The sequence below is a fragment of the Salmo salar genome, chromosome 14 (assembly GCF_965601325.2).
Source record: "Salmo salar chromosome 14, fSalSal1, whole genome shotgun sequence".
NCBI lineage: Eukaryota > Metazoa > Chordata > Actinopteri > Salmoniformes > Salmonidae > Salmo > Salmo salar.
This window is the reverse complement of record NC_138304.1, coordinates 51,332,890-51,347,500: the sequence shown is the minus strand read 5'-3', so window position 1 is coordinate 51,347,500 and position 14,611 is coordinate 51,332,890. Positions and strand designations below refer to the sequence as shown.

The 14,611-nt window shown below is 44.9% G+C and overlaps 1 protein-coding gene across 5 annotated transcripts in view; it reads right to left on the bottom strand.

Annotated features, from left to right (window-relative positions):
• The window catches only part of LOC106595545 (receptor-type tyrosine-protein phosphatase mu), a 716,546-nt gene that overhangs the window by 108,341 nt on the left and 593,594 nt on the right, over nucleotides 1-14,611 (bottom strand). For all 5 annotated transcript variants that reach the window (XM_045694495.2, XM_045694499.2, XM_045694501.2 and 2 more), the window contains one exon: nucleotides 2,248-2,345. In XM_045694495.2, coding sequence (XP_045550451.1) covers nucleotides 2,248-2,345 — 98 coding nt within the window. The remainder of the gene's footprint in view (nucleotides 1-2,247; nucleotides 2,346-14,611) is intronic.

Sequence of the window (14,611 nt, the reverse complement as noted above, 5' to 3'; positions counted from 1 at the left end):
TGGCCAAAAAGCTACATTTTAGTCTCATCTGACCATCTGAGTCTCCCACATGCCTTTTGGCAAACACCAAACGTGTTTGCTTATTTTTTTCGTTAAGCAATGGCTTTTTTTCTGGCCACTCTTCCGTAAAGCCCAGCTCTGTGGAGTGTACGGCTTAAAGTGGTCCTATGGACAGATACTCCAATCTCCGCTGTGGAGCTTTGCAGCTCCTTCAGGGTTATCTTTGGTCTCTTTGTTGCCCCTCTGATTAATGCTCTCCTTGCCTGGTCTGTGAGTTTTGGTGGGCGGCCCTCTCTTGGCAGGATTGTTGTGGTGCCATATTCTTTCCATTTTTTAATAATGGATTTAATGGTGCTCCGTGGGATGTTCAAAGTTTCGGATATTTTTTTATAACCCAACCCTGATCTGTACTTCTCCATAACTTTCTACCTGACCTGTTTTGAGAGCTCCTTGGTCTTCAGGGTGCCCCTTTGCTTGGTGGTGTTGCAGACTCTGGGGCCTTTCAGAACAGGTGTATATATACTGAGATCATGTGACAGATCATGTGACACTTAGATTGCACACAGGTGGACTTTAATGAATTATGTGACTTCTGAAGGTAATTGGTTGCACCAGATCTTATTTAGGGGTTTCATAACAAAGGGGCTGAATACATATGTATCCACCACTTTTCTGTTTAAAAAAAATAAAATTGGGGGAAAAAGTTATTTTTTTCATTTCACTTCACCAATTTGGACTATTTTGTGTATGTCCATTACATGAAATCCAAATAAAAATCTATTTAAATTATAGGTTGTAATGCAACAAAATAGTAAAAACGCCAAGGGGGTGAACACTTCTGCAAGGCACTGTACACATAGGCCGAGTCTCAAATACACAAAACACTAGGGAATGGAACAGGTTGTAAATTAACAGGGTGTAAAGGAACAGGGTATAAAGGAACAGGGTGTAAAGGAACATGGTGTAAAGGAACAGGGTGTAAAGGAACAGGGTATAAATTAACAGTGTGTAATGGAACCGGGTGTAAATTAACAGGGTGTAAAGGAACAGGGTGTAAAGGAACAGGGTTGAAAGGAACAGGGTGGAAAGGAACAGGGTGTAAAGGAACAGGGTGTGAAGGAATAAGGTGTAAAGGATTATGGTTTAAAGGAATAGGGTGCGTATACAACGGGGTGTGAATTAACAGGGTGTAAAGGAACAGGGTGTAAATTAACAGGGTGTAAAGGAACAGGGTATAAATTAACAGGGTGTAAAGGAACAGGGTGTAAAGGAATAGGGTGTAAAGGAACAGGGTGTAAAGGATTATGGTTTAAAGGAATAGGGTGCGTAGACAACGGGGTGTAAAGGAACAGGGTGTAAATTAAGAGAGTGTAAAGGAATAGGGTGTAAAGGAATAGGGTATAAAGGAACAGGGTGTAAATTAAGAGAGTGTAAAGGAATAGGGTGTAAAGGAATAGGGTACGTAGACAACATGGTGTAAACGAACAGAGTATAAAGGAATAGGCTGTAAAGGAATGGGGTGTAAAGGAACAGGGTGTAAATTAACAGGGTGTAAAGGAACAGGGTATAAATTAACAGGGTGTAAAGGAACAGGGTGTAAAGGAATAGGGTGTAAAGGAACAGGGTGTAAATGATTATGGTTTAAAGGAATAGGGTGCGTAGACAACGGGGTGTAAAGGAACAGGGTGTAAAGGAATATGGTTTAAAGGAATAGGGTGCGTAGACAACGGGGTGTAAAGGAACAGGGTGTAAAGGAATAAGGTGTAAAGGAACAGGGTGTAATTTAAGAGAGTGTAAAGGAATAGGGTGTAAAGGAATAGGGTACGTAGACAACATGGTGTAAAGGAACAGAGTATAAAGGAATAGGCTGTAAAGGAATGGGGTGTAAAGGAACAGGGTGTAAAGGAACAGGGTGTAAAGGAATAGGGTGTAAAGGAATAGGGTGTAAAGGAACAGGGTGTAAAGGAATGGGGTGTAAAGGAACAAGGTGTAAAGGAACAGGGTGTAAAGGAACAGGGTGTGTAGAGATCAGGGTGTAAAGGAACAGGTTGTAAAAGAACAGGGTGTAAAGGAACAGGGTGTAAAGGAATAGGGTATAAAGGAACAGGGTATAAAGGAACAGGTTGCGTAGAGAACAGGGTGTAAAAGAATAGGGTGCGTAGCTTTTTTGACATTTAATTTGACCAAAGCTGTATCTAGCCACGACCAATACGTGCCCTACGTAGGGAACGACGTCACAATACTCACCCTGCCCACTTCAACCAGGTTGGTGACCATGACGATAGCAGCAGTGTTCTCCTGCCACACCATCCCCCAGAAGTCAAACACCGTCTCCTGCATGGGACCTGGTAGGGGTGGGGGGGGGGGGGGGGGGTAGATAAAGATAACATTTATTCACAGGCTGTACTGTATCTGGTTCCTTGTCAGAAGAGCAGATTACCTACCCCCCCCCCCCCCCCCCCCCCCCCCCCTCCTTAAACAGAAGCAGCTCTCAGGGTCTCATATGCCCCATGTTCACTGAACCACCTGGCTCATTCCTGGAACACTCTGTGTCCACTGGACCATTGTTATACCCTAAAACATATTGAGATACTCAACATTAGTTACCAACTTTCCATCTCCTACTAATAAGAATCATATGTCTCCTTTTAATCAGACGTACTTCACCCACTGTTAATACTCCTTGAGTTTAGTTGAGTTTATTTTATTTTTACGGGGACAGTACACATTAATCAACGTTTCAGTAGAAGTGCCGGTTTTAGCCAGCCGGCTAATTTTCAACCGCAGTCCCTTGGCAGGTTATAGGCCTGTTATAGGCCTGTTCATATGTGTTTCCACCAATCACCAGGCAGCCATTCAACCTATCCCAGATTTAAAACTTCACAGAGCAATAATTACAAATAGATAGGAATTCAATTATGAATCTAGTTAATTCAAAGTAATATTGTTTTTAATCAACCCGCCAACTGGAAGAAATGTACTTTTGACAAATTAATTAGAGGAAGCAAATCCCTGTGCATCCTCCGGCAGAGTTAATATGTATTACCTGGAGGACACACACACACACACACACACACACACACACACACACACACACACACACACACACACACACACACACACACACACACACACACACACACACACACACACACACACACACACACACACACACACACACACACACACACACACACACACACACAGCAGTAGCAGCTGGGTGATGACAGTTTTATGAGCAGTAGTGCTTAGTCCTCTGTGTGCCTGTGTGTGTGCTTGGTACAAGTCTGTTCAAACTCATCCTCCCTCTCCTCCTCTCCCCTGTTTCCTCTCTAGACTCACCATGTTGTCAGTCTGTACTTCCATACTTCGAGGGTGGAAGACAATCGCTTCTAAATTAGCTCAAGTCTCTCTCTCTCTACCCCCCCTCTCTCTCTCCCTCTCTCCCCCTCTCTCTCTCCCCCTCTCTCTCTCTCTCTCTCTCTCTCTCTCTCTCTCCACCCCCTCTCTCTCTCCCCTCCCTCTCTCTCTCCCCTAACTCCCCCCCTTCTCTCTCTCTCGCTCGCTCTCTCTCTCTCTCTCTCCACCCCCTCTCTCTCTCTCCCCTAACTCCCTCTCTCTCTCTCTCTCGCTCTCTCTCCATCCCCTCTCCCTCTGTCTCCCTCCCTCTGTCTCCCTCCCTCTCTCTCTCTCTCTCGCGCTCTCTCCCTCCCTCCCGTTCTCTGGCTCCCTCCCTTTATCTTTTTAACTCCCAATCTCCCCAATCTGTTTCCCTCCCACTCCCGTCCCAGCGGGATCATTCCAACTACTCAAAAGTTTCGGAGCATTACTCCGAGCTAAGCGGGACATCTGGTGTGTAGGTTTTCTCTGATGTGTGTGTGTGTGTGTGTGTGTGTGTGTGTGTGTGTGTGTGTGTGTGTGTGTGTGTGTGTGTGTGTAGGTTTCTCACTAACACAATAGCACCCGGTATTATATGGTAAATTATCCAATGGGGGCCTATTGCCATGCGAGAAGCAGAGAGAGAGAGAGAGAGAGAGACGGAGAGACGGAGCCAAGTTTGATAGATAAAGTGACTAGTGTTGCTGGAACTGCAGGGTGGGTATAACACCTAGACACAGAGCCGGATAACGCAATTTAAAGAAGACAGACTAAATGGTGTCGGACTAAAAACAGGCCGGAACTTTAAAAAAAAAAACTCCAATATGTACATTCAAAAAGATAGATAGATACATAGTGTAGAGTAGCTACTGTTACAGCGGGGTGGATATACCATCTAGATATAGGAGGAGGATATCCTGTTACAGCGGGGTGGATATACCATCTAGATATACGAGGAGGATGTGCAGGGTGGATATACCATCTAGAGATAGGAGGATATCCTGTTACAGCAGGGTGGATATACCATCTAGAGATAGGAGGAGGATATCCTGTTACAGCAGGGTGGATATACCATCTAGATAGGTATGGATGAGATTGTAACTTTGTAAAGCAGACAAACTAAATGTTGGAAATCAGACTGAAATACTGAAGTATTAAAGTACACATGAATAATGTACGTAAAAAGCTGAAATACTTTATTTTTTTTATTTTTTTTATCATACAACAGGAAACCACTGTCAATCACAGACGATCGTATGTCTTACTATGGACACTTTCCAATAGGCTTTTTTTAATCAAATCCTTTACTTCCTGTTCTTTAACATACATTTGACTTATGAATTTAAATCCCAGATCTTAATTTTACGACAGTATTGAGGCTAAGCTTATCATATTTATAATATACTGCTCAAAAAAATAAAGGGAACACTTAAACAACACAATGTAACTCCAAGTCAATCACACTTCTGTGAAATCAAACTGTCCACTTAGGAAGCAACACTGATTGACAATAAATTTCACATGCTGTTGTGCAAATGGAATAGACAACAGGTGGAAATTATAGGCAATTAGCAAGACACCCCCAATAAAGAAGTGGTTCTGCAGGTGGGGACCACAGACCACTTCTCAGTTCCTATGCTTCCTGGCTGATGTTTTGGTCACTTTTGAATGCTGGCGGTGCTTTCACTCTAGTGGTAGCATGAGACGGAGTCTACAACCCACACAAGTGGCTCAGGTAGTGCAGCTCATCCAGGATGGCACATCAATGCGAGCTGTGGCAAGAAGTTTTGCTGTGTCTGTCAGCGTAGTGTCCAGAGCATGGAGGCACTACCAGGAGACAGGCCAGTATATCAGGAAACGTGGAGGAGGCCGTAGGAGGGCAACAACCCAGCAGCAGGACCGCTACCTCCGCCTTTGTGCAAGGAGGAGCACGGCCAGAGCCCTGCAAAATGACCTCCAGCAGGCCACAAATGTGCATGTGTCTGCTCAAACGGTCAGAAACAGACTCCATGAGGGTGGTATGAGGGCCCGACGTCCACAGGTGGGGGTTGTGCTTACAGCCCAACACCGTGCAGGACGTTTGGCATTTGCCAGAGAACACCAAGATTGGCAAATTTGCCACTGGCGCCCTGTGCTCTTCACAGATGAAAGCAGGTTCACACTGAGCACATGTGACAGACGTGACAGTCTGGAGACGCCGTGGAGAACGTTCTGCTGCCTGCAACATCCTCCAGCATGACCGGTTTGGCGGTGGGTCAGTCATGGTGTGGGGTGGCATTTCTTTGGGGGGCCGCACAGCCCTCCATGTGCTCGCCAGAGGTAGCCTGACTGCCATTAGGTACCGAGATGAGATCCTCAGACCCCTTGTGAGACCATATGCTGGTGCGGTTGGCCCTGGGTTCCTCCTAATGCAAGACAATGCTAGACCTCATGTGGCTGGAGTGTGTCAGCAGTTCCTGCAAGAGGAAGGCATTGATGCTATGGACTGGCCCGCCCATTCCCCAGACCTGAATCCAATTGAGCACATCTGGGACATCATGTCTCGCTCCATCCACCAACGCCACGTTGCACCACAGACTGTCCAGGAGTTGGCGGATGCTTTAGACCAGGTCTGGGAGGAGATCCCTCAGGAGACCATCCGCCACCTCATCAGGAGCATGCCCAGGCGTTGTAGGGAGGTCATACAGGCACGTGGAGGCCACAGACACTACTGAGCCTCATTTTGACTTGTTTTAAGGACATTACATCAAAGTTGGATCAGCCTGTAGTGTGGTTTTCCACTTTAATTTTGAGTGTGACTCCAAATCCAAACCTCCATGGGTTGATAAATTGGATTTCCATTGATTATTTTTGTGTGATTTTGTTGTCAGCACATTCAACTATGTAAAGAAAAAAGTATTTAATAAGATTATTTCATTCATTCAGATCTAGGATTTGTTATTTTAGTGTTCCCTTTATTTTTTTGAGCAGTGTACATATGGCATTTAGCAGTAACGGCTCTCGTTGGTGGTAGGAAGAGTAGACCAAAGTGCAGCGTGGAAAGTTTTCATTATACTTTTATTCACAAAACACTTAAACAAAATACCAAAAGCGAACAGTTCTGTCAGGCACAGATACTAAACAGAAAACAAGATCCCACAAAACCCAAAAGGAAAATTACGACTTATATATGATCCCCAATCAGAGACAACGATAGACAGCTACCTCTGATTGGGAATCACACTGGCTCAAAAACAAAGAACTTTCCCACCCGAGTCACACCCTGATCTAACCAATCATAGAGAATAATAAGGATCCCTAAGGTCAGTGACATTAGCCAACACTTTTATGGTCGTGTACATTTCTACACATGGGTGGTCCCGGGGATCAACCCCACTATCCTGGTGTTACAAGCCTTACCAACTGGGCTACAAAGGAACAGCTATCAAGTGTTAGAGAAGTGACATATCTTGTTTCCCAGATTCAAATGAATCTCTCCATTAATTAGGATTTTTTGGTCTAGCACAAGTCTTAATCTGTTTCCAGGAAACCGGCCCTGACAGTTTGACACAAGATAAGAGAGCAGTTTCCTGTAGTGAGTTTTGAGGGAGGTTTGTTTATGAGTGTGTGTGTGTGTGTATTGTTTGTAGAACAGTGAGAGGAGTTTTGAGGAGGTGTCACACGCTGCCCCCCCCCCCCCCCCCCCCACGTGGACGACACACACACGCACATTGCCCATTATTTTGTTTTTCTAAGGACCCCAAAAAACAGAGGCAGTGGGAGAACCATTTCAAGTAAGTAAATACAGTGTATTCGGAAGGTATTCAGACCCCTTGACTTTTTCCACAATTTGTTACGTTACAGCCTTATTCGAAAATGGATAAAATTAAAATTGTCCTCATCAATCTCCACACAATACCCCATTATGACTTCACAATACCCCATTATGACATCACAATAACCCATTATGACAGAGCGAAAACATTTTTGCAAATGTATTCAAATAATAACTATTCAGACCCTTTGCTGAGTCTCTAAATTGAGCTCCGGTGCATCCTGTTTCCATTGATCATCCTTGAGATGTTCCTACAACTTGATTGGAGTCCACCTGTGATAAATTCAATTGATTGGACATGATTTGGAAAGGCACAAACCTGTCTAGTTAAGCTCCCTTAGTTGACAGTGCATGTCAGAGCAAAAAAAGGAGCTGTCCATAGAGCTCCGAGACAGGATTGTGTCGAGGCACAGATCTGGGGAAGGGTACTAAAACATTTCTGCAGCTTTGAAGGTCCCCAAGAACACAGTGGCCTCCATCATTCTTAAATGGAAGAAGTTTGGAACCACCAAGACTCTTACTAGAGCTGGCCACACGGCCAAATCGAGAAATCAGTGGAGAAGGGCCTTGGTTAGTGAGGTGACCCAGAACCCAATGGTCACTCTGACAGAGCTCCAGAGTTCCTCTGTTGAGATGGGAGAAACTTCCAGAAGGACAACCATCTCTGCAGCACTCCACCAATCAGGCATTTATGGTAGAGTGGCCAGACGGAAGCCACTCCTCAGTAAAAGGCACATGACAGCCCGCTTGGAGTTTGCCAAAAGGCACCTAATGAAACTGGTCTGATGAAAAATCAAGATTAAACTCTTTGGGCTGAATTCCAAATGTCACGTCTGTTGAAAACCTGGCACCATCCCTATGGTGAAGCATGGTGGTGGCAGCATCATGTTGTGGGGATGTTTTTCAGGGGCAGGGACTGGGAGACTAGTCAGGATCGAGGCAAAGATGAACAGAGCAACAGAGAGATCCTTGATGAAAACCTGCTCCAGAGCGCTCAGGACCTCAGACTGGGGCGAAGGTTCACCTTCCAACAGGACAAAGACCCAAAGCACACAGCCAAGATAACGCAGGAATGGCTTTGGGACACGTCACTCTTTAAAGTTTTTAAACAATTTAATCAATTTCAGTATAAGGTTGTAACCTAACAAAATGTGGAAAAAGTCAATGGGTCTGAATACTTTCCGAATGCAATCTATTATTAGCTAGCTAGCTGGCTGGCTACAATAGGCCACTTTGTAAGCCAACCAAACTAAGCTGCTAGCTAACTTTCGACGTGAATTAAATGTCATCAACTAGCTAACTTCCAATCAGCTAGCTCTCTTGATGTAATCACCAGCTAGCTAACTTCCCATCAGCTAGCTCTCTTGATGTAATCACCAGCTAGCTAACTTCATATCAGCTAGCTCTCTTGATGTAATTATCAGCTAGCTAACTTCCTATCAGCTAGCTCTCTTGATGTAATCACCAGCTAGCTAACTTCCTATCAGCTAGCTCTCTTGATGTAATTATCAGCTAGCTAACTTCCTATCAGCTAGCTCTCTTGATGTAATTATCAGCTAGCTAACTTCCTATCAGCTAGCTCCCCTTGGCCTGTGCCGTGGCGGAGATCTTTGTGGGCTATACTCGGCCTTGTCCTGGGATGGTATGTCGGTGGTTGGAGATATCCCTCCAGTGGTGTGGAGGCTGTGCTTTGGCAAAGTGGGTGGGGTTATATCCTACCTGTTTGGCCCTGTCCGGGGGTTTCATCGGATGGGGCCACAGTGTCTCCTGACCCCTCCTGTCTCAGCCTCCAGTATTTATGCTGCAGTAGTTTATGTGTCGGGGGGCTAGGGTCAGTCTGTCACATCTGGAGTATTTCTCTTGTCTTTTCCGGTGCTCTGTGTGAATTTAAATATGCTCTCTCTAATTCTCTCTTTCTCTTTCTTTCTTTCTCTCTCTCGGAGGACCTGAGCCCTAGGACCATGCCTCAGGAGTACCTGGCTTGATGACTCCTTGCTGTCCCCAGTTCACCTGGCCGTGCTGCTGCTCCAGTTCCAACTGTTCTGCCTGCAGCTATGGAACCCTGACCTGTTCACCGGACGTGCTACCTGTCCCAGACCTGTTGTCCCAGACCTGCTGGAACCCTGACCTATTCACCGGACGTGCTACCTGTCCCAGACCTGCTGTTTTCAACTCTCTAGAGACAGCAGGAGCGGTAGAGATACTCTCAAAGATCGGCTATGAAAAAGCCAACTGACACTTACTCTTGTGTTGCTGACTTGTTGCACCCTCGACAACTACTATGATTATTATTATTTGACAATGCTGGTCATTTATGAACATTTGAACATCTAGGTCATGTGCTGTTATAATCTCCACCCGGCACAGCCAGAAGAGGACTGGCCACCCCTCATAGCCTGGTTCCTCTCTAAGTTTCTTCCTAGGTTTTGGCCTTTCTAGGGAGTTTTTCCTAGCCACCGTGCTTCTACACCTGCATTGCTTGCTGTTTGGGGTGTTAGGCTGGGTTTCTGTACAGCACTTTGAGATATCAGCTGATGTAAGAAGGGCTATATAAATACATTTGATTTTATGTAATCACCAGCTAGCTAACTTCCTATCAGCTAGCTCTCTTGATGTAATCACCAGCTAGCTAACTTCCTATCAGCTAGCTCTCTTGATGTAATCACCAGCTAGCTAACTTCCTATCAGCTAGCTCTCTTGATGTAATCATCAGCTAGCTAACTTCCTATCAGCTAGCTCTCTTGATGTAATCATTTTAAATGAATAACACAGTCTCCAAATGCATTTGTAAATAACAGCCAGAGAAGAGGGTGACATTGCAGCTCCAGCTGTCAGTAAAGGGACAGTGTAGACTAGTGGACAGGGCAGGTCATATTGAGGGAGGACATTAGGAACATATTCCCCAGTTCCAGGCCCTAGAGGGGAAAACTTTGAAGACCGAGAGATAATAGCTAAATATTATTCAGTGCTGTCTAATTTTAGAATAATGAAGCCTGTTTTCTTTGTGATGTTTTCTGTCTGTTCTATCTCAAGGCCATCAGACTGCTAAACAGCAATCACTAACTCAGAGAGTCTGCTGCCTACATTGAGACCCAATCACTGGACACTTTAATAAATGGATCACTAGTCACTTTATACAATGCCACTTTAAATAATGGCACTTTAAATAATGTTTACATATCTTACATTACTCATATCACATGTACATACTGTATTTTATACCATCTATTGCACCTTGTCTATGCCGCTCGGCCATCGCACATCCATATACTTACGTGTAAATATTCTCATTCACCCCTTTAGATTTGTGTGTATTGGGTAGTCGTTAGGGAATTGTTAGATTACTTGTAAGATAATACTGCACTGTCAGAACTAGAAGCACAAACATTTCACTAAACTCGCATTAACATCTGCTAAACATATGTATGTGACAAATACAATTTGATTTGATTTGTCCTCAGATATGGAAAGCTTTGAAAGCCTGTTTCTTCGTGATGTTTTCTGTCCTCAGATATGGAAAGCTTTAAAAGCCTGTTTGTAGATGAAAAGAGAGGTCCCAATGAATGTCACAAGAGACTAACAGTTTATCCTATATCCCATGGGTTATATGTGTAGGCCTACCTGTGTTAGGGTTATGGTGTATACAAATGTTGTATACAAAAATACAGTTAAACAGCACACACAATGTATAAACCTGTTACAATTGGAGCAGACCAACCCTTCTGGAGGTCTGCTGGGTGTGCAGGGTTCTGTTCCAGCCCTGCAATAACACACCTGATTCAACTCATCAAATCTAGTGTGTTATTGCTGGTCTGGAATAGAAGTCTGCTCCCCCAGTAGATCTATTACTGGTCTGGAATAGAAGTCTGCTCCCCCCAGTAGATCTATTACTGGTCTGGAATAGAAGTCTGCTCCCCCCAGTAGATCTATTACTGGTCTGAAATAGAAGTCTGCTCCCCCCAGTAGATCTATTACTGGGCTGGAATAGAAGTCTGCTCCCCCCAGTAGATCTATTACTGGTCTGGAATAGAAGTCTGCTCCCCCCAGTAGATCTATTACTGGTCTGGAATAGAAGTCTGCTCCCCCAGTAGATCTATTACTGGTCTGGAATAGAAGTTGCTCCCCCAGTAGATCTATTACTGGTCTGGAATAGAAGTCTGCTCCCCCCAGTAGATCTATTACTGGTCTGGAATAGAAGTCTGCTCCCCCCAGTAGATCTATTACTGGTCTGGAATAGAAGTCTGCTCCCCCCAGTAGATCTATTACTGGTCTGGAATAGAAGTCTGCTCCCCCCAGTAGATATATTACTGGTCTGGAATAGAAGTCTGCTCCCCCCAGTAGATCTATTACTGGTCTGGAATAGAAGTCTGCTCCCCCCAGTAGATCTATTACTGGTCTGGAATAGAAGTCTGCTCCCCCCAGTAGATCTATTACTGGTCTGGAATAGAAGTCTGCTCCCCCCAGTAGATCTATTACTGGTCTGGAATAGAAATCTGCTCCCCCCAGTAGATCTATTGCTGGTCTGGAATAGAAGTCTGCTCCTCCCAGTAGATCTATTGCTGGTCTGGAATAGAAGTCTGCTCCCCCAGTAGATCTATTACTGGTCTGGAATAGAAGTCTGCTCCCCCCAGTAGATCAGGGATCAGTGGAGCAACGTTGGCCAACACTGGTATGGAGTTTTTCTTGTTCCCCTGAAATTATTATTTGGTAATAATAGCCTACTTGTTGCTACTCAGAGATATATTGTTAGGTAGCCTAGTGGTTAGAGTGTAGGGGCGGCAGGTAGCCTAGTGGTTAGAGTGGAGGGGTGGCAGGTAGCCTAGTGGTTAGAGCGTAGGGGCGGCAGGTAGCCTAGTGGTTAGAGTGTGGGGTCGGCAGGTAGCCTAGTGGTTAGAGTGGAGGGGTGGCAGGTAGCCTAGTGGTTAGAGTGTAGGAGCGGCAGGTAACCTAGTGGTTAGAGTGTAGGGCGGTAGGTAGCCTAGTGGTTAGAGTGTAGGGGCGGCAGGTAGCCTAGTGGTTAGAGTGTAGGGGCGGCAGGGTAGCCTAGTGGTTAGAGTGTAGGGGGGGCAGGTAGCCTAGTGGTTAGAGTGTAGGGGCGGCAGGTAGCCTAGTGGTTAGAGCGTTGGACTTGTGTAACTGTCATTGTAAATAAGAATTTGTTCTTAACTGACTTGCCTAGTTGAATAAAAGGTATAAAAAAATAAAAACCGTTAATTTATCACTTCAAAATGTATAAATAAAGTGTTAATTATTTGAAGTGAAGTAATTTTAAAATTGCTTTAATTGTTAAAGTATTATTCTAAATGAACCAGTGTCAATGTTGATTAATCACATATCACAATCCTGCAATAAAGGGAGGAAGGGGATCTGTCTGTAATGTGTCTGTGTTCCTGTGTTGTTTTCTCAAATGAACATTTCCTTTGTGTCCAGTTGTAAGATCTCCAATCTGTTTTAATTTGACTGTCACTCTGTCTCAGTATATCAGCCATGTGAATCCATTGTGCAGCTTATCACATGGCAGGGATCAGCAATGCAGCCATAGAGAGAAGTGTCCTGATGATAATGTGTTGTAATAAACAGAGAGGTGTCCTGGTGATAATGTGTTGTAATAAACAGAGAAGTGTCCTGGTGATAATGTGTTGTAATAAACAGAGAGGTGTCCTGGTGATAATGTATTGTAATAAACAGAGAGGTGTCCTGATGATAATGTGTTGTAATAAACAGAGAGGTGTCCTGATGATAATGTGTTGTAATAAACAGAGAGGTGTCCTGATGATAATGTGTTGTAATAAACAGAGAGTTGTCCTAATGATAATGTGTTGTAATAAACAGAGAGGTGTCCTGGTGATAATGTGTTGTAATAAACAGAGAGGTGTCCTGATGATAATGTGTTGTAATAAATAGAGAGGTGTCCTGGTGATAATGTGTTGTAATAAACAGAGAGGTGTCCTGATTTACATTTTACATTTTAGTCATTTAGCAGACGCTCTTATCCAGAGCGACTTACAGTAGTGAATGCATACATTTCATTTCATACATTTTTGTATTTTTTTTCCTGTGCTGGCCCCCCGTGGGAATCGAACTCACAACCCTGGCATTGCAAACACCATGCTCAGAGAGGTGTCCTGATGATAATGTATTGTAATAAACAGAGAGGTGTCTTGTAATAAACCTGATGAGTGTATGACCTGCATCATGATGACTAAATCTCTAGTGTTGAGACTCTGATACTGATGAGACTCTGATACTGATGAGACTCTGATACTGATGAGACTCTGATACTGATGAGACTCTGATAGTGTTGAGACTCTGATAGTGATGAGACTCTGATACTGATGAGACTCTGATACTGATGAGACTCTGATACTGATGAGACTCTGATACTGATGAGACTCTGATAGTGATGAGACTCTGATCGAACGACAGATGTTCACCTGATATCACCTTCACCCACCCAACCACCCACCCACCCACACACCCACCCACCCACCCACACACGCACACACACACGTAAACACAATCATCTATAACACAGGCCTCTAAAGGATGGCATTGTTGTTTACTACATCTAGAGAAGAGGACAGCGTTACCTCACATGCTGTCTCGGCTGAAGAGACATATTGATATATATATATATATAATATATCAGAAGCCATGCTCTTACATGCTTATATAAAGTTATACTGTTGGTTTACCGTAGGTTACCCACGATGCTTAGGAAAAAGATATATCTACTGCTCGTCATTTTATCTCATCCTGCAATGGGTTCCCTCATCATTTCTGTGTCAGCCCCCTGAGCCAGTCTGGCTTTTGTGCAAGTGTCACTCGCTTATAAAAAGCACAAATCTAAAAACGTTCCTTGTTTCCATCTTGCAGAGTGAAGCCCAGGTGTACTTCTCAGGTGTAACCGTGTGCAGTTTCACTGAGTAGAGGAGACAGTCTCTGTCTGGGGCTGTTATTTTCTCCCTCCCTCCCTCCCTCCCTCCCTCCCTCCCTCCCTCCCTCCCTCCCTCCCTCCCTCCCTCCCTCCCTCCCTCCCTCCCTCCCTCTTCCTCTAAATCCCTCCCTCCCTCCCTCCCTGCCTCCCTCCCTCCCACCTCCCTCCCTCCCTCCCTCCCTCCCTCCCTCCCCTCCCTCCCGTCCCTCCCTCCCCCCTCCCTCCCTCCCTCCCTCCCCCCTCCCTCCCTCCCTCCCTCCCTCCCTCCCTCCCTCCCTCCCTCCCTCCCTCCCTCCCTCCCTCCCTCTCTCCCGCCTTCTCCCACTCTCCTTTCTGTCCTACTCTCCTTTCTCTCCCACTCCTCTCTCTCTCTCTCTCTCTCTCTCCCTCTTTTCCTCCTGTCAGTGAGTGAGGATGATGATGAATTATAAAGGATCTGCTCTACCAGATGTCTTCACACTGATTCACACTTCCTGCTCTAG